Here is a 19,671-nt window from a genome sequence, read left to right on the forward strand (position 1 = left end):
GCACACCATGGTACTTCCAGGATCACAGTTAATATTTTGGTGAGGACATCAGACTGCAACACAGCAGTTGTGAGGTCAAGTCCATCACCATGCCTTAGATGTGGGGTTCAGCCTTTTGAGAGCTACTCCAACTGGAATTGGTCACTGTACTATCTAGTTGCTCTTGCATTCATATGGCATCTGCCAAAAAAGTATCTAAAGCTTTGATCTGGTAAACATTATACATTGTGTTTGGTTAGTCAGATTGCTCATATGTTTGGAGAGAAACAGAAATATAAGTCTTTAAATTTTTATGACATGGACCTGAGCATCTCACTTTGCCACAAACAACTTTGCCTGATTGTGTTGAGCAGAACCATGGTATATCCAGCCTTTGCTCTAAGTGATTATGTGAAAGGATCCTAAGGGGAGAAGAAAAGAATCTTCTTGTATTTCAGTACCTGTATTGTGAAGGGTGTGAGTTTCTTTTTGTTGATTGTTCTCTCATCAATGGTATCTGGCACTGAAAAGTTGATCATCTTACTGGAAATATAAGGAAAAAAAACCAGAAATACACTAACAACTACACATGCACAAAATACAGATATAGCTCTTGTCACTACATTGTAGGACAAGTCCAAGAGATGGAGAGTTACTTAACAAATATAGATAGTCACCCCCTGTTTCTACATATACACATAGAGGCACACACTCAATACTTGAGCAATTCTTTTGGGTCACATACAGATTGTACTACAGGTGCAAGGCCAAGAATGCCACAAGGTGAAGTCATGTGAAAAGTTTATTGTGCAGAAAATGTCTGTGAAAGCACTCACTATTTTGTGCTGCTTTGTGTGAAACCCCAAAAGTCCTTGGGCAAAAATAAAACCGAGTAGCTCCTCAAATTTCACTGACTTCATCTAATTGTAAGGGTCTAGAGGCAAGAAAAAATCCTCATTAAACATGAAAGATGCTTTATATTTTTGAAGATAAAAGAAGCAAAAAACCATAGAATTATTAAGGCCCTGAGTCTGCTAAGATTCATGAGCTTATTGTAAATTCAGCAGCTTCTGTTTAAGCAGAGATGTGAGTTTTTGCAGACTCATGGTTCCCATTTGTGAGAAAGATAGGTATTATTTACCAAAGCACTATGCCATCACCGACCGCCTGGAAGAGGTCATCTGTTTCTGGATTCATTGGGACCACGTGCTTACAGTCAGGGTCTTTCTCAAGGGCTTTGTTAATCCAGTTGACAAAGGCATATTTTTCTTCCTCTGCGGACACAATGTCAAATCCATAAGTTTGCTGTGCAGTACCTCTACAACCATTTTACTTACAAAGGCAGAACTCCTGGGGCAGACATCTCTCCCACCAGTGTAATTGATCAACAAAACCCTAAATGGAAGAAGGCTCTGAGGAGACAAGAAAATGAGCTGAAGACAGCAATGGGCTTGAGCTGGTTAATACACCTTTGATACTCCTTCTCACTCACCAGGGTTGCCTGGTGTCATGAGGGCAAGTGTATTATAGAGACTGGTAGTGAAGTTCATGTGATTCAACTATATGGTGCAGATGCTAAGCTCTGCAAAGAGTATTTTGTATGTGCACCATAATTTGAATCCATTTTTGTACCATTCTGCTAAATAGAAATCCCACATAACTTCAAATAAATTCAAGAAAGTCAATTCTGTATTGTACTTTACACCCTCTTCATGTGGAATATCCAGATTGGATTGGCCAATATTTTGAATGTATTGTTGTATCACTCTGCTAAATAGAAATCCCACATAGCTTCAAATAATCAATTCTGTACTGTATGTTACGCTCTCTTCATGTGGAATATCTAGATTTGCCAGGATTGGACTCTGACAAGGAGCATTCAGAGGGTAATGGGCAAATGTTGCCTGTAGTTCAACAGGGCTGTAGCATAGCTGTCCTGTACCAGCAACAGCTCACACTGCCCCAGTAGCTCAGAGAAGGAGACGTCTGTGCGCAGGTGGGTGGAAACATCACAGGAAGCATCCTCTGTTCTCCCTGCCCTGGAGAGAGTCAGTCCCCCACTCTTGCCCCTGGAGAAGACAGCCAAGGGTGGGACCTCCTCCCTGTGGAGCTGCTTCAGTGTGAGCTGTGCCCAGGCGGCAACAGAAGCAACCGTGGCTGCCCTGAACTTTCAGCTTGGAGAAACAGGCTGGGATAAGAGCCCTGATGGTGTTGTGCCCTCTAGAGAAAAAACGTCAGGAACTATCTGAGTTTACAGAATAACTGACAGATTACTGGTAAAATATATGAGGAAATGAGTTAGAAACAGTGAGGAACCTGTGTCTTCCCTGGTGAGCAGGACATCAACGGGCCAGTCTCAACAGCTGCTGCAGCTGTGCCCGGAGGCTGTTCTCCGGCAGGTCTGCAGTGCATTTAAAGTAGTGGAAGATAAATAGGCTGGAGCTTCCTCCTGTAGCCACAGCTGTGACCACCCCAGTAAACTGCCTCAGGCTACTTTTGACAAAGACCCTGCTCTGGTGCTTTGTCACCTTCACAGCTCTTTGGCACACACCAGCCTTGACTGAGCAGCCATCAAAGATCACTGAGGCCAGAGCACCTGGGCTTGCACTGAGATAAGGTGCACATGATCTCTGAGGCCTCACTTGTTGCTATCAACACAGGACAGCTGTACCTACCTGAGTAAGAATGTTGTGTGCCAGCACTGGACTGCTCGGATGTCCCACCAATAGCACAGATCCCCTCCTTCTTGTTGATTTGTTTTCTGAATGACTTGGCAACATCATCACTCTTCAGGTTTTGGAAAATCTTTCAAGCATGAGAGACAATTTTAAAATTTTAGAGAATTAAACCAAGCTAAAACAGTGAGCTCTTGGGCCAGGAGACACATTCTCTCTGCTTCATAAATAGGGAAGGACAGCTTGAGTATTTTTCAGTGGGTTTCTCTGTACAGTCTGTGTATCTGCTGTGGTACAACAGGATTATGCACAGCGTTTATGCTTTCAAAGCAGTGAACAAGGGCTGGCTAAATAATAGAAATGTTGCTTTGGAGGAGAGTAGTTTGGGTTTGAAGAAAGGGCAAGTAAAAACCTGCTTCTCCATCCCAAGGGAAATTCTACTATTTTAGTGTTTGCTTTTGACCCAGTTCAGACCAGAAAAAAGAAAAATGCCTCATAAATTTTAAGTTTCAATCTGCTGAAACTTTTTGTAATCATCTAGCCAGAATATAATCTTTTTGCAACTTATAACTGAAGAACTTTATCTTGCTGCATCAACCAAACTGAAACATACAAAGTCTGTGAAATAAGCAGCTGCATTCATGTAACTTGTCCCAGTAGGATTTCTAGTTTGGTTATCTTCTGCTTTCAACTTTTCCAGTGAGGAGACTCCTCGGATTAACAAGGTGCCCATGAGACCCTATGCGTGTGCCTCTGCTGTGCCCCAGGGGCCGCCTTGAGTACCCCACCTGGGATTTTACTTACTGAAATAAATAACATCTTACTTACTGAAATAAATTCATCAAAACTGATCCTGCCATTCCCTGTGGTTGTCAGATTCTGAATGAGTTCTCTGGCTTTATATCCTGGGAGAGGGAAATTGGCCGCCTTTAACGCTTCTGTTAATTCATTGGCATCGATGAAGCCATCCCCATTGATATCTGCAAAGATTAAAGCAAATTTTACATTTTACATCACCCAAATGAAATTTTATGCATATAAAGGCTGTTGTTTTTATTTTACCCAAGAAAAGGCAGATTACATATAAAGATCTATTGTCTCGAAATCTGGTATTTTCAACTGCTTTGGTGTCATTCACACCCAAGAAAAAATTACAATCACCTTTTAACAAACAAAAACTCATAGTGATGAATTTTTTTTTTTTTTACATATAACAAAGCCAGGTTTAAATGGATATAACTGCCTTTCCAAGATTTACATACAGACAAAGATGATTTATAGAGAAATCATCCTTTATACAGAACATCAAAAGAAAAAGAAGTTGATGCAATATACATGTGCATTTATTATATAACTTCTGATTTTGGCCTGTTTTCTGCATCTAATATCATCAGAAGTAATGAATTGAGAGGCTTGGAACTGCATATGGTCATCCTCAAAATAAAAACTTAGATGTTCCTTTGTGATGGTGCTAACATAAATAGCCATGCTGAGCTTCCTGCAGGATCTGGGGTAGTATTTTATGAGAAGATCATAAACACAGGTTACACAGTCCTTTTTTCTCCACTAGTTTGTGAAAAAATCCACAGGTAAAAATGCAAACTGAGTTTATCACATGGAGAGTTTCTGTTAAAACATTATGATTATGTACATAGATACATGTACATATAGTTTTCATATTTGGCTTTTATATATCTGCGTTTCTTTTTTAACAGGTTTTTTCCCCCAGCCTGCAGGCTGAGGTGATTTCAAAGAATTGCGTGCTGATTTCCTGCATAGTAAGTTGCAATTTGAGTCACTTGTTGCATACTGTGAAAAGGCACTCGTGTTTCAGCATCAGTAGCACGGATTAATACAGATTGCAAAGAATATCCTATCCATTTCTGAAGTCATAAGACAAAAGAATCTCGACTTGGAGAGGGAAATGCCTTGGAGAGCAATGAGAGCTGCTTTCTAGCATTTTGGGTGAGCAACCTGAGCAACCTGGTCTAGTGGAAGGTGTCCCTGCACATCGCAGGAGAGTTGGAACGAGATCATCTTTAAGTTCCCTTCCAATGCAAACCATGCTAGTATTCTATGATTTGTCTTGTCAGTGCATTTGGTGTATGGGACACTCACAGAGACCAGATTTTTAAGATTGCCAGCCTAGAGTACTGTGCGCTCAGAAATCAAACAACCACCACCTGACAACTGATTAATGCAAGGCTGATAGATCTGCTAATAAAAGTTAAGTGAGCTGTGAGAAGAACAAGGACCTTTTCTTGGAATTTGAGTAGACAGTGATGGGTCTGTGTGATGTGACTTTGAAGGAGACAAATCAGATGAAACCTTTAAAGGTTTGGAAAGGAAACACATATTAAAAATATATGGGGTTTGAAAGATCATTGTAAAGGGATTACAAATTTTTTAGCCATTTGCACATTTGTCCTCTCCATATTCTTCCTTCCCATAGGGAGTACTCAATTCACATTAAAATACAACCTTTTTGCCTTCCAAATAATTTGTCAGAAATTAACAATATTCTTAGCAAAACATTTGAGCATATTTCCAACATGGTTTTCTGTACAGCTTTTGATTTTTTCATAAACCCTGCCGGAGCCCAACATCCTCCTCTGATAAGAGGCCATTGCTCGGCAGCGTGCTGCTGTGGTTTCATCTGTGAGACCTGCAGTGGCAGGAAAAAGACTTTCTGTGGTTGCTGTGACACAGCAGATCAGTGCTGGAGCAAACTCCATTTCTTCACAGCTGGTCACTACATGACAAAAGAGCTTGCTATGGCTTCACACTTCAGCCGTGTCTTTCCTGTTCTCTGTACTCACCGACTTTGCTGAAAGCCTCCTGTAGCTCTGCCATCTCCTCCTCTGAGAAGTGTGCTGTTGACGCCATTTTTTATTTCTCTGAGTGGCAGGTCTGCAAGAAGAAAACACTTCTTTTTAATTGGTGCTTTTTGGGTTTGCAGTTGTGATGAAAAAGAGAGGTTTTCACTTGGATTTTCCAAGTCCCAGAGCAGCTCCCCATAGCTGAAAATCCAGCTCCTCTCTGTATCCTGAAATCAAGTGAAAGGGTAAAATCCTGTGTACTTGAGATACAAATCCATGTCCCTCTTGTTGTTTTGCCAGGTCCTGCTCAAAATCCCAACTGTTTTATTTATACTAATTTAATTGGAATTAAATCCTACCTTTGCAAACTTTTGCTTCTCAAGGAGAAAGCAGACCAAATTGTGCTGGCTCTTGCTATTCCCCCTTGGAAACACAATTCACAATGCATTTCTTCAGTAGTGCAGGTAGAGAAGCAGCAGCCCTGGGTGCTTCTCAGGGCTCTGGGTTGGAGTGAGAGCCCCAGGGGATATTTGCACTGCTTACCTTTGGGTACCTAATGACGAGGCTGTGTCACCCTTACAAGGTGGAGGGTTGGAGAGAAGCTCCTTCACAAAGTGTTCAGAGCACCAGGTCTAGCTTCCCAGAAGTCAGCTACCTCTTTTAAGGACTTTCCTTCCGAAGCTATCCCAGTGCCTGAGGGTGGGTAGGTTTAGGAATGTGTGGCTGGAAAAAGTTTTCCTGCCTTTTCTCTCATCAAAGATATAAAGCAGGAGAAAGGATTGGACTTTCACTTTCTAGATGCCTTTCTTAATAGTCAGAATGGGAAAGTTTACTTCCTTGTATCACATCATTAAATACACTGCCAGAAGATGCACATTATACCCCTTTTCTTTTTTCACGCACCTACTGTCCCTTGCATCTATTCATGAGGAAACTATTCAGGAGACAGACTATCTATTATTCTATATTTGTGAGAATGACTCTAGTGTCCTATGTCTCTTTAACTATTAATTAACCAAGCAACTATTTAAATAGAATAGAATAGAAACCTGAGTTGATCTTGGGAAGTGGTTGCTGTAGCTACAGTGTTCAAATGAGAGGGGAAAAAAATCAGAAATACCCCATTCCCAGACTAAAGTTAATATTGCAAAATTAGAAAAAAAAACACAGGTTTGCTATAGCCCTCAAACTGCCACACAGAGTTAGGTACAGCCTATCTGGGCTTCAGATTCAATGCTCTCCTGAACTCATGCATTGATTCCTTGTATCTGTGAAAACCACTATGGACATAGCTTTGAAATAGCCCAAAGGCAATCTCCTGTGATTAGCTTCTTGTCTGCTGTCTCCCTCCAGCATTATGCACCCTTTTTCTGCCTAGTCACTGTGGTTCTAGGATGAGGACAACAGTGAAAAATCCATTTGTTCACTCCAACCTTCACAACTAAAGAAATGCAGAAGAATCCACAATACTATCGCTCTTGTGGCATGAAAACCCATGTGAGGTTTTCAGCACAATGGAGCTGATGATTGCTATTGAAATACAATATTAAAAGTGGTTCTAACCACCATACTTTCAAGAATTACCTTCAAAAATCCCTCTGATACTCTAGCAATGTGGGTTATGTATACTAGGGTAAAACTAGATCCATAGTCTTCCCCCATCATCCTAGCATCTTTCCTGCCTCTGATGCCTCACTATCAATCTTTTTTGTTGCCTGTTGTGTGTTTTTGCAAATTGTGGATTAACTAAAATGCTCCTGGACACATGAAAATCTTACACTATCAGCAAGAAAATCCATATTCCGCTGCAAGATCATCTCTTCTGGTCCAGTCACTTGATCAAGCAATATAATTTGCCACACAACTTTTGATAACATTAAGACTGTTCTAGGCTTAATGGGTAAGAAACACCAGAGGTTGTTGCCTATAATATTGCTTTTGCAAAGTGACCTTGAGGAAAAATTATCACCGACATAAAACAGACTCTTCTTGATTGCATAAGAAGTTGTGGCCTCTGATAAGTGATCTGTTAAATACAGAGAATCCTATTAATAGTAAATCTGTTCACATGTGTGGGCATTTATACTACTACTAATAATAGGATGAAGGGCTTTGCTGTAATGACCCCTTTTGACATGATTTTTAGATCAGTATTATCCACTCCATTGTAAAGGTAACTACGCTTGGCTGAGCAGCCAGATGCAGCTCTGCACCGAGAACGAGAACTGGTCCTTGATCACCTGAGGAGTATTTGTACTCAGGCAACAGAAGGATTGTCACTGCCTGCTCCAACACACAACTGAGTTTCTTCTACATTTTCACCCCCCCTATTATCTCTTGATTTCAGCCTGTCAGCTCCAGCATCTAACATCACTGGGTATTGCTGACTAATATCCCACTCTGCTTTTGCAGCCATGAGGTTTGGACAGGCACCCTGCTGCCATCTGCACAGCTATTTTGGCAGGTCAAATGCATCATAACCCATCATCTCTCTGAGGGTTTGACACTGGTTCTTACCACAGTATGTAAAATCCATACCAACAGAAAAAATCCATACCACATAATGCCACGTAAAATCCATACCAACAAAAAAATCCCTTTATAGCCACCACCTCTATATAGTTTCAGGGTTATCTCTAATGTCATTTTCAGCAAGGGAATGCAATAAAGGCAGGGAAAAAGTTTAATGTCTTCACTGCAGATCTTCTAGGCTCATCTGCAGCCAGAAGACCTCTGCCAACCCCCTTGGCAAGCGTGTGAAAGCCCTTCAATTTACACTCAATTAATCAAAACCAGAATTTTTAGATTAAAGGTTTCAGAGTTATTCCCAATTAAAAATCACTGTCATTTTTTAAATTGTTCAAGTAGTAAAAACAAAACATGAGGAAATCAAGAGATTAAAAGTCCAAAGCTTTAAAGGAGAAAATGGTAAAAAGGAGAAAATCTGCTTTCAAACCCCCTACTTTTCAGTATATAAAATGGTTATTTTGCTTAGATCATTAAATGATGATACTTAGACACACAGAAATGTAAAATGCTTCTGGATAATGCTGTGAGAGGTCAGGCTCAATATTTTCCTTCAGATTTTATCAGCCAAAAGAGAGCCATTTGCTCCTAGGGGTCAATCACTTACAGCACTTCACCATCCTCAGTGCAAACTGAAAATGGTTTGGGCATCCCACCAAGAGGGCATCCAGCAATCCTGGGTGAGTAGTCCAATAACTCACAACCCACAAGGCATTGCAAGCACATGGTGCACTGCTCTGCTCCAAACCATTTGCCAAATCAGTACGACAAGACAGATGCAGAGAAAAAAATGCAGAAGATAAAAGCAAAGGAGAATATGTGGAAATGATGAGCAATATGAACAAGCTGAAAAAGCTACTTTGAAGAGAATAGTTGTTGAGGAGCTGCCTGAGGGAGGCGCAAAGGGAAAATCAGCTGGTGAGACCCAGGAGATGGCTTTGAGCACAGTGATGTACGGCAAGAAGCAAAGAAAAAAGCTGGGTAGGGGAGAGGCACGGCAACACGGAGGGAGCTTAATAAGGACTGAATGCAAACAGCCTAGCTATCAGCACAAATGAGATATTGAAGATCAGCAGCAGCTGATCTTGAGGAAGGATCTTGAATTTGGTGTGATGGAAGATCAGTGAAAGAACTGAAGTTCCTTGGAGAGAATGAAGTTAAAATCAGCACATGCTTGGATGCTGAGACAGGATGCTGAGGAGAGGAAGACAGCTCCCCAGGTTAGAGCAAGAAAGACAGTGGAACTGCCAACAAGAAAGAAATGGAAGGTAATAAACATTCAGAAGAAAAATAAAACATTCCCTGAGGCACTCTGAGACTCAGATGGCTTCAGGACATCCAGATTATACACTGCCTGGAAGAGACACTTCCTTCTTGTTTGCCAAACAGCATAAACCCACTATTGCAAAAGTGAAAAATGAAATTGTGCACAGGCACTCTTTCCTCCTCAGAAGACTACTGAGTTACAGATTAACGTAAAAAAAAGGGAAAATGATCTCACCTAAGCTGCTGAGAATTGTAACAAACTGACATCAAAAGAGCCTCTAACGAAGCACTCCCTTCCCTGCCATAATTTCCAAACTAATGTTTGAAAATGTGCCGTAAAGTCTCCTTTTATTTGACCTTATCCTCAGAAGAACCTATGACCACATTGATGTTTTAACAGATCTAATAACAAACTATTTTCAGACTGGAATATAAAGGAAGAGCTAAAATAGTCCTAATACCTGAATGTTATTGCTAAATTGAAACACAGTGATATTGATTTTCTTTCTTTTTTTTTTTCAATTTTGAAGCCATAGTCTCAGAAGCAGCCTGGTTATGCGTTGCTTGCAAAGTGTGCACCCACCATGCAATATAAATAATAAATGGCAAAGCCATTATAACCTCAAGGTTTTCCAAGAGTTGTATTAAATAGTTACCTTGTTTCATATTTTCCTCCACTTCTCTGGTATTTAAGCCTTATTGCAAGTAAGGCAATGAAAACCTTGAAGATGTGAAATGGCACTTTACAGCTAGACATAAAGTTGTACCTTTTCCCAAAGCAAAAAAAGCAAATTTCATGGGACAACATTACATTTCACGAACACATTTAGTCAGGAACAACTTAACTGAAAATTTGGTGCCAAGGAAGTTGAATTAACTACTAATATTTATGCACTTTATACCATCAGGGCTTTGTTTTGTTAATGTACCCTAACTTTGTTAATTGTATGATGACCTCTCTAGCTGTTGGGAGAGTGACACAACACATGTTCCCTGTCATATATAAATTTCCCTATTTCTCCTGTTATCTTCTCTTCAAACTTGCTTTTTTTTCTGAAAGTGATGAAATAAGCAGCACTCACTGTTGCAAAACACAGCTGTTAGAGTTGTGTAAGACCGCCCCCCTCCTCACACAAAACTCTGCCTTTTATTTTATCAGAGCTCACAGCTCTAGTTCCTTTTCTCTTTCTTGTCTCATCCACAAATCCAGTTTCCAATGTCCAGCTTTCTGTAAGGGTTGGGGAATACTTTCCTAGCTCTTGTCTGCATTAGACTTTTCCTCCTAGCTGATATCAAAGGGGAACCCCCAGCAATCCTCCCCCAGTGGATCCTGCTCTGGATCATTCCACCAGCAGGCAGGATTAAGAGAAGGGGCCTCAGAATTGTGCAGAAAATCTTGTGATGTGAAGCATCCCATAGGCCAGAAAAATATAAGGGAAAAGGGAGTATCTTGAGCTTATTCAGTCTTCCTCCCATATTTATTGCACCATTGTGTTGCTGCCCATTCCTGTTCACTCATCAGAATATCCCTGATAAGATATTCCTCCCCAGAAAGATTTCCCTCTACCTTTCTCTCACAAGGTACTACACGTAAGTCCATATATTCATACGCATTTCTGTTCAAAAAACATGTCTCAGCTGGTTTTCTACAGTGTGGAAGGGCTGAGGAAGAGATGAGAAAAGATTTTTGAGTTAGGTTCTGATATTTTCTTTCTGGAGACAAGTTTTTGCCATTTTCGTTGGCACAAAGGGCTGAGAAAAAAGAGAAATTACTTAGTGGATCTCATGTTGAAACAAGAATCAATGCTACAACCACAGCAGTGTGGCCTAGAAGTTCCTCAATTTGAAGTTTCATCTTGTGCTCATCAGCAAAATCCTTCAACAAAAATGTAGCAAGCAAAGCCATCTTGTAGGCAGTCAGCCAAACATATTCTTTTGTATAATCCAGAATAGTTTATGTCCCAATTAAACTTCACAGTCTCAGAATATTTGCTATTATCATGCTTGTCTCTCATATATTTCTTATCTGTTGGTTTTCTTACAATTCTGATCAAAATAACGTGCTTACATCCCTGGTCTAGCAGGGTGATCCATAGTGCAGCCACAGCACAATAGGATAGTAGGTTTAAAGCTACATTTCCCAAGCCTTACAGCCAGTTTGAGGCTGCAGGTGATTATTTGCAGCAATAGCTCTGGGATATCCAAGCATCTTAGACAAACGAACAGTGTCCTTTTTTCTTGTTTGTCACAGCTTCTAGGCAGGTTGAGTGGACATTTTTGTGATAGCTTTTTTTTCTGCTAATGATGTAAAATAAAAACTAAAATCCATATGTCTCTTTCTTGCTAGTGAGTTAGTCTCCAGCTAATCATCTACTCACCATGGCTGACAGTAGCAGCAAATGCCATCTGACTGTGAACCACGTCAATTAGACACATTTGTTACACAACAACTTTGAAAATCATTTAAGCACAAATTGCAACATCTTCAAACATGTGTTGTTGCTCATTAAAAAAAGTTAATTTTTCAAGTCGTGCACTTAGAAGTATGACATTTTCCCTTCTTAAATAGCCATAGATGAATAAGAGTATTTTTTAAATTTCCTCAAAGATGCTGAGCTAAATTTTAAATCCTAAAGTAGACAGAAACATACTTGACTCAATTAGCAATGTATCACAGGACTTCCAATTTGGGTGGGATCTTGCTGTTTAAATCAGCATACAAAACAGAGAGGAGTCTTTCTGAAGTTATGGCAAATACTTCCTCCCTGGTACATTATAAAGACTCACAGTTTAGCCCACAATAAATTACAATCTTTGCCTCAAAGGCTTTTTAAAAGATTGGTGTCTGCAACAGCAAATCTCACCATGTATGCAGGCACTGGAATTATTAAACTGTTGCACTTCATCTATTTTATTTTGTATACAATTTGAAAAAAAAAACACAGAGAAAAGACATTTATCACTGTTCAGAAAGTCACATGGTGATGTCCATGAGTTATTTTCTTAATGTTCCATTTTATAAAGGACCTTATTTGTCAGTGTGATGCCTGAGTCCTAAATCAAACCCAGTCAACAGAGCTTAGGAAGGGAAAATCCACAGAGTTTGGAGAGAGATGGAGGTCTCTTTCCAGTACCACTCAGTGGTAGGGAAGGCTAAACCTTCAAGGAAATTAAAACATTGAGAAGGCAGAGCTGTGAAACTATAAGTACTCTCCTTATATGTCTTTTATCTGTCATATACATCCTACTAGGGAGACAGTATATATATACATATTATTTTTTAATAGAGTCTGTAGAATTTTTCTCAAAAAAATAAGATCCAGTATACTACATTTTTTGTTGGGTCACTTATCTTTCCTATCCCTTTACCAACACAAACTAGCTAGCTTTAAAGTGAAAACATTTTTCCACAGATAAAGGAACATTTTGATTTTCAAATGCTGTCCAGTGATTTTTATTAATTTTTTTTTCCAAAGCTGGTTTTCAAACCAAGCTAAATTGACAAACAGCTTCAGTAGTTCAGCAGATGTCCCATTTGGTATGGAAAGTACTGCCCCACCCAGTTCCATCTGCAGGGGCTGCTTTGGCTATGGGTGTGAGGAGCTACCCCACCTCTGCCCCATCACAACTGGGGCGGCAGATGGGCACAAAACCCTGGACAGATAGATAAAATCTTCTCTTCCTATTCCTGAATACTGCAGTCTTACGGCAGGAGATCAGGTCACAAAGTACTGACTCAGTCCCAGATGTCCTGTGCAAGCCTGATGCAAGAAAAGGAGAAGAGGACCTGTGTTTCCAGCTTGTTTGCAGGAAAACAGTTCCTCTGTGCATGGAAAATATTTAAAAACATGTTCCAGCTGTAAAAAGAAGATTTTTAGATACAAACATGTATTTGCATTTGACTTATTCCACATGGATTTATGAATCTGCTTCTGTCGCTCCCATGCAGGGAGTTGTAGTCTGTCCTCAGCTCTGCAGGACACCTCACTGATTTCAGCAATGACCAGACCCTTCCACCCACAGAACCAGACCTGAAAATGAAGAGCATGTCTGAACATAGCCCCCCTTACCAGCTGTCCTGCTGCTTGGACCCCCATCCTACAAAGGCGCCATGTTGGGAGCTGTAATGTCTCTAAGTGTGCAACAGGGAACTGAAGCAGGACCTGGAGCACTGGGAGGCACAGTCCTCCTGAGCCCCCTTCCCCTGAAGAATGATTTGGCTTTATGGCATGGTCACTGAGCCCTGCCACTGGGCATCCCTCTCATGCCTCTCACATGCCACTCTCCTTCCCATGAGCGCTGCCTCCACGTCCAGGACACCCCACTTGTTTCACTCAGGGGAAGGGATTTATTTCTTGTCCTACATCTTTCCTTTGATAACTGCAAAAATGCACAGAGCGACCAAAGCACAGTTCCGTGTTTCATCTTGCAGCACCTAAATACTGTTTCAGATTTTTCCCTAAATATTTTTCATTTTCATAAATATTTTATGTTATGTACCAGCATTTCTCTGAAGTCTGCTGTTTTGCATGAAAGGGCTAAGAGTATGAAAATCAGCTACATTTCTCAATGCACTGTACTCACCTGAACTCCCCTGTTTCCTTACTTGCCCTTTACTCAAGCTCTTTCTAAAATTCTTTCATACTTTATAAAAAACATATGGTGATGACTTCATGGTAGGTTTTCTGTCAAGATAACTCTCCTTCATGCTACAGAGCTGCATTTTGAACTGCTCATGATTGAAATTGGAAGGGAACGGGGTTAAAAAAATTGGTAGCAAAATACAAGACAGTGGAGTATGTGGCAGGTTCTGTGAACAAGGGGAGAGAAGCAACACCACTAGATTTGTTTGGTAAAATGAGCTTCATATAGACTCTCAAACATTTTATAACCATAATAGTATTCAGTCCAAACTGTTACTCAGTTTCAGTTGAAGAAGCAGATTCAAAACCAGTAATATAATGCATCCCTTTTTTGACCTATAGAGTAAGCACTGTCTTCAGCTTCTGAGCTAAGTAAATCTGGACCTCATGGTCAGGACTGAAGCAGAAACCCCTGCTCTTGTTACCAGCAAGCAGCCAGGTACTTCCCACTCCCCTCTGATTCTAGCAACCCTTCTCAATGGAGTTTCCCACCATAGAGGGGGTTTCCACATCTCCTATCTACTCAGGAGAGCTTCCCCAGCTGCATCTCTGACCTTCTGCAGAACCTGTCCCCATCTCAGGAGGCCAAACTGCTCCTGTCACACAGTAGAAAGGTGATACATGCTGGAGTTCCTCTACAGGAGAGGCTTCAGAGTGTGATTTGCTTTTATCAAGATGATCAAACAGCAACCTGCTGAGCACCCAGCTGCATTTTCTAGAGATCATCTTCACTTGATATCTGTAGCAGAAAGATATCAGTCAGCCAACCTCGCCTTTGACTTTGGCTTGATAGCAAAGAGCTGAGGTCCCATTGGGTCAGTTGTATAGTGTTCAAACCAAACCCATGTGCTGATGAAAACGCCATATGACAAGAACAGCAAGGCTACTGCTGTTACAGAGCAAAAAGTTAAGCCTATAGACCGTTGCTCACCACACTACCACCTAAAATATCTGTAGGCATTTCCAAATCATAATTCATCTGCAGCTTGAGCGGAAATCCCAAAGGTGACAAGGGACAAGCCTGACCAGCTTTAACAGTCAAGATCTTAAAAGGCAAATATAATGTTAGGACTGCTCCATATCACCATTTTTAAGCAGAAGTCCCTACTACAATCAGGCTCCATAATGAATTAGTTTTATTTATCCTCTGGAAAATAAAATTACTTTTACAAAAGCCTGATATAAATATCCTAACAGCCAGCAGATTACATTGTAAACATTATGAGCCAAAATGCATTATCTGTATGAATCCGTGTTTTTGATCACTGGAATAAGAATTACTTTCTTACAGGGATCCTCTCTGCAATCTAAATAATAGTTTCTCACTTTATCATGCCCTGCCAAGCCAATGCCAAGTCAAAGACTACTATTCTACTCAGCCAAAAACCACTTTGCCCAATTAAATCCATCAAACACTTTCCTGAAGGTCAGGAGAAATGCAAGGCACAAGACTACTGGATAATGCTTCACACTAATACAGAACATGCACTGTTTTTCGTGGTGACTACAATTTCCTGTGCAGTTAAACTGCTCGTAAACTCAGTGAGGGCAACTTGCCAAAAAAACAGCAGATGCTGCGATCTTACCTCCTGGGCTAAGCAGTGGGTCCAAACTGCCAGAGCAACAAACACCTCAACAGCTGCAAATCCAACAGAAAGGGAAGAACTTCTTACAAAACCAAACTTCTTGTACAGTTGAGGAACCGCAAAGTAGTATGTTGAAATAGGTCACTGCGTGATCAGGAAATTCTTGCTTTTCTGCAGAGCAACTAGTCAAGCCCAAGACTATGAGCCCAAGACTGAGTCTAGAGTGGGAAGTGACTGGTGACAAAACATCATAGTGTCATAGATTTTGTCTTTATAAGGAAATTTAGCAGTCTCTAACCTCATTACTCCTACAGTAGGTCCACTGGCGTGTACCACTTCCTCTCAGTTCTGTTCTCACTCACTAAGACACGCATGTGTGCACATGCACACAAAATGCTGATAGAAGCAGCCGTGGTTGAAATGTGTAACAGTAAGGTCTGCAGTCCCACCTCATGCTCAAGGCAGAGCTGGCTGCAAAGCCAGGCTGGGGTCCCTGGGACAGTGTCGTCAGGGATGGAAACTCTTCAGCATCTCTGGGCAACCTCTGCCAAAGTTTGACTGTCCTCACTGTGAAAACTTTTCTTCCATGCATGTAGTTGGAATTTCCTTTGATGCAACTTGTGGCCTTTCATTCTCAGTGTGCAATGCTGACAAAAGGCTGGCTCCATCTTCTCTATAACCTCTGATTAGGTAGGTGCAGACACCAAGAAGATCCCTCAGCCCTCTGCTCTCCAGGCTGAACAAGCTGAGCCCTTTCTGCCTCTTCTCTGATTTGTTGTACTCCAGCCCAGGACCATCCTGCTGTCCCTCTACAGTTTGCCCAAGCCTTTATTGAACAAGGGAGCCTTAAAAAGACACGGCACGCCTCACATGACCTCATGACTGACAGAGACTTCAAGGACAGATTTCCCAGCTACACCGAGGGTCAAGTGTAAAAGTGCTTGATGGGTGCAAATACAAACTGTCTTTCAACCCTGATGATGCAGCATTGCAGAAGCCTTAAGAGATCTGAAAACACAATATCAAGAGAGGAAAGTTGTTCATCAATCCCATAGGGATTTTAAGAAATGTCCTGCCTTAATAGCAAAATTCTTGTCACTTTTCACAGGCTTAAGAATCATCCTTCAGCTTTTTTAACAACTTCTGTTCTGACTTTTACCTCTGAAAAGAGGCAGCTGAAAAAATTACCAAGCTGAATGGCTTTAATGACAAAACTGTCATGCACAATTCCTTAGACCAGTTGGAACCATCAGCTATATGCTAACATAGAAAGAGCTTCAGGAAAACCTTCTCACAAAAAAATCTCCATAGTTAAGATCCACCCTTGAAGCACAGATGCATTTGCTGTATTCAGAAATACACTGAAACATGTTCCAGGCATTTTTGATTACTTACTTCTATTAGAAAAATACTTCCCCTATGGTATTTTATTATTTGATAGGCTGTGCCACAGGCTCCTCTTCTTTGTTTTCTAGGATATTTTACACCAGCCTGATGGTTTCCGCAACATTTTTCTTACAGACCTTATCCAAATCCTTAATTATTTCTGTTGGTCTCCATGACATCCTATTAAATGCTGCAATACCTTTTCTGAGATAGAAAAGAGAGGACCAAAGGGATGTATGCCTTAAATCTTACATCTTACTTGCACAGGAAAACTAGGGGTGGGTGTTTCCTTAACAGAGATGTTTGCTTAACACCCTTAACATCCTCTCCTGAGTTATTACAGCTTATGCAGAGGGTAGGTGAGCGACTCAGATTTTCCACCATACTGTATGGTATTTTATATTCATATCAACTAGACTGAGCTCAGTACTGTGTCATCAGCACTGATTCATACCAGTACCTACCAATAGGCACCAGCTGTGGTAAAGAAGTGCTCAAACAAGCTTAGAAATACAAGGACAGCAGGGATATGATGGATTTATAAGGCCAACATAAAAAAAAGATTTCGATATATTAGTCATGTGAACCATGAATCCCTTTCTCTGCCTCATTTCAAGACCTACTGGAATGTCACTGTGTACACCTAATAATGCTGTGTCACCAAATATTATTAACTTAAGTAGTGTTCAGTCCCAGCTGAAGTCCTGTCATGACAATATGCTATTTAAACCCTGCACTTTTCATCCTTGAAGCTTGACACAAGTAATGATTTTATTGGGCAGCGTTGAAATACATTTAAGTGGTATGGTGCAATAGTTAACATCTACCTGCACCTGGTTAACTTGTACCTGTGTGATGGTTGTTTGTGGTACTCCTGACAATGTATGATCCTATGACAATGATCTCTCCGAAGTAATTTCTTAAACAGGGCAGGATACTGCAGGCTATCACTATAGTACTGATTTCCTAGAAGTGTGTTGTAACTCTTCAATATAAATAGCTTGTATTTTGCCATAAAGTATGCTTGTGGTTAACAACAGGCTAGCTAGTATTAAGACAGGATGTACTGTGATACTGAGTTAACTGTCCATTACTGTCCTACATTAGAAAAACAGTACACTTGACTTACAGCTTCAGTCTTAGGGCCAAAAATACCAGTGCAGCTACTTTGAGATTTACTTGTATGAAAAGTAAAACAGTTAAAAGAGAGGTATTCCTCCAGTTACAGAAAAAGACATTAGAAAAAGACACCTAAGATAATTGTCTAAAAATTAAGTATCATAAATTAACATGCACTGTGTCCAATCACTTGCAGAGAGAGGACTATAATTATAAACAGACCATTCCCCTGAGCCACAGCTAAACAGATCAAAACCAATCCTTTCCCCTCTATTGTCACCACTAAAATACTTCAAAAGCCTTGGCTCTTATCGTCCCTGTGCCTGAAAGACTTTTCTTTCCACATACCTTTTGCAGCCCTGACACTCTCATCCTGCTGCCCATGTAGTGCAGCCATGCTTCACTGCAGGTCAACCAGACCGTGTCACCACAGGCTTCAAACCCTTCCACAACTTATCTCCTCCTCTCCTCTACCTCTGAGTCAGCCCTGCAGCTTTGAGTGGCAGAGTTCTTTCAGTCCCACCTTCTCACTTGTCAACGAGCTCTCATCTTCCCCCACTTCATCCCCCGGTGCCTTAAGGAGCCTCGGGAAGGGTGGCAACTGCCTGTGTTCTCCTGTTATCAAACTCGGATATTTCTTAGCAAGGTAAGTGACAACCCAAAAAGCATGCAGGAACCACTGATCCCACTTCCACCAATGAATGGGAATTACATTTGAAGGATCTGGGCCATCTGCCTAAGGAGAGGTATAGCAGCTTGATCTTACTTGACAGCATTGTGTTCTGGCAGCCCTGAGAGGCTTGCAGGGGATCCCCAAGTGAGGAGGGAGTTTGGGTCTTCTGTAGATGAGCAATTTCCTTATGGGAACTGGGGAAGCATATTCCTGTGGTGGCCTTTTCTGGCACAACCAGCTCTTGGCTCTCACATTTTTAACTGCCTACTGCAACCTCCCAAGACCTTTGCCTTCCTGCAGGCTGCTTCTGCTTCATGAAATTAATTTCTCCAAAAGCCATTACTTTGCAAAATCACATTCATATAATGCAACATCTTCCTTGCCACTGTAGATATAGTCACAGGTTGTAGACATTCCCTCAGTCCAAGAACATACACTGGATGGGAAGAGCCTGGTAGGGAGCAGAGCAGGCACTGCATTACAGATCTTCCAAGCTGACAATGGAAGACTCTTGTGGACTTTGCAAAGTGTCTTTGTTTTAATGATAGCATAATTTTAAATTAACCCTTTGAGGGGAACATCATGGTCAATGAAAACTAGGGCAAATCAAAATTAATGGAAATAATTTAAAAGTGATCTCATTTAAACAAATAATACCTTACCCTTATATAAGTAGAGAGGACCCAATCTAATTCCCACTACAATTTGACGCAATTTGAATTGCACCTTATTTTGTGTGACCCTGCCCTGGTATCTGTTAAAGGTAGTGATGCTTCTTGGAGCCACATGATTTAGGCATGGAAATGCCTCTGAACATGGACTCTGAGAACTCAAATGCTGTTAAAAGGTAATGAATCTTTGCAAAGCAGGAGTCATTACTCTGATGGCATGTACTTAGGTAAAAGTTGGTAATTTGACCACTGCTGGGACTATTTTAGCAATGTACCCTGAAATGCCACCTGTGATCTCTGCAGGAGAGAGGATACTAAAGACTGCAGA

At 40.9% G+C, this 19,671-nt stretch overlaps 1 protein-coding gene across 1 annotated transcript in view; it reads right to left on the reverse strand.

The window, feature by feature from the left end:
• Window positions 1-15,684, reverse strand: part of LCP1 (lymphocyte cytosolic protein 1) — a 30,834-nt gene extending 15,150 nt beyond the window's left edge. The window contains exons 1-6 of the mRNA XM_017815159.1: window positions 15,495-15,684; window positions 5,474-5,564; window positions 3,483-3,634; window positions 2,655-2,784; window positions 1,121-1,253; window positions 441-522 (exon numbers count right to left, since the gene is read on the reverse strand). Of these exons, the coding sequence (XP_017670648.1) occupies window positions 441-522; window positions 1,121-1,253; window positions 2,655-2,784; window positions 3,483-3,634; window positions 5,474-5,540 (564 nt within the window). The 5' untranslated portion in view covers window positions 5,541-5,564; window positions 15,495-15,684. The remainder of the gene's footprint in view (window positions 1-440; window positions 523-1,120; window positions 1,254-2,654; window positions 2,785-3,482; window positions 3,635-5,473; window positions 5,565-15,494) is intronic.
• Window positions 15,685-19,671: the final 3,987 nt, after the last annotated feature.

Source organism: Lepidothrix coronata, unplaced genomic scaffold (assembly GCF_001604755.1).
Source record: "Lepidothrix coronata isolate B3197 unplaced genomic scaffold, Lepidothrix_coronata-1.0 Scaffold48, whole genome shotgun sequence".
Classification (NCBI taxonomy): domain Eukaryota; kingdom Metazoa; phylum Chordata; class Aves; order Passeriformes; family Pipridae; genus Lepidothrix; species Lepidothrix coronata.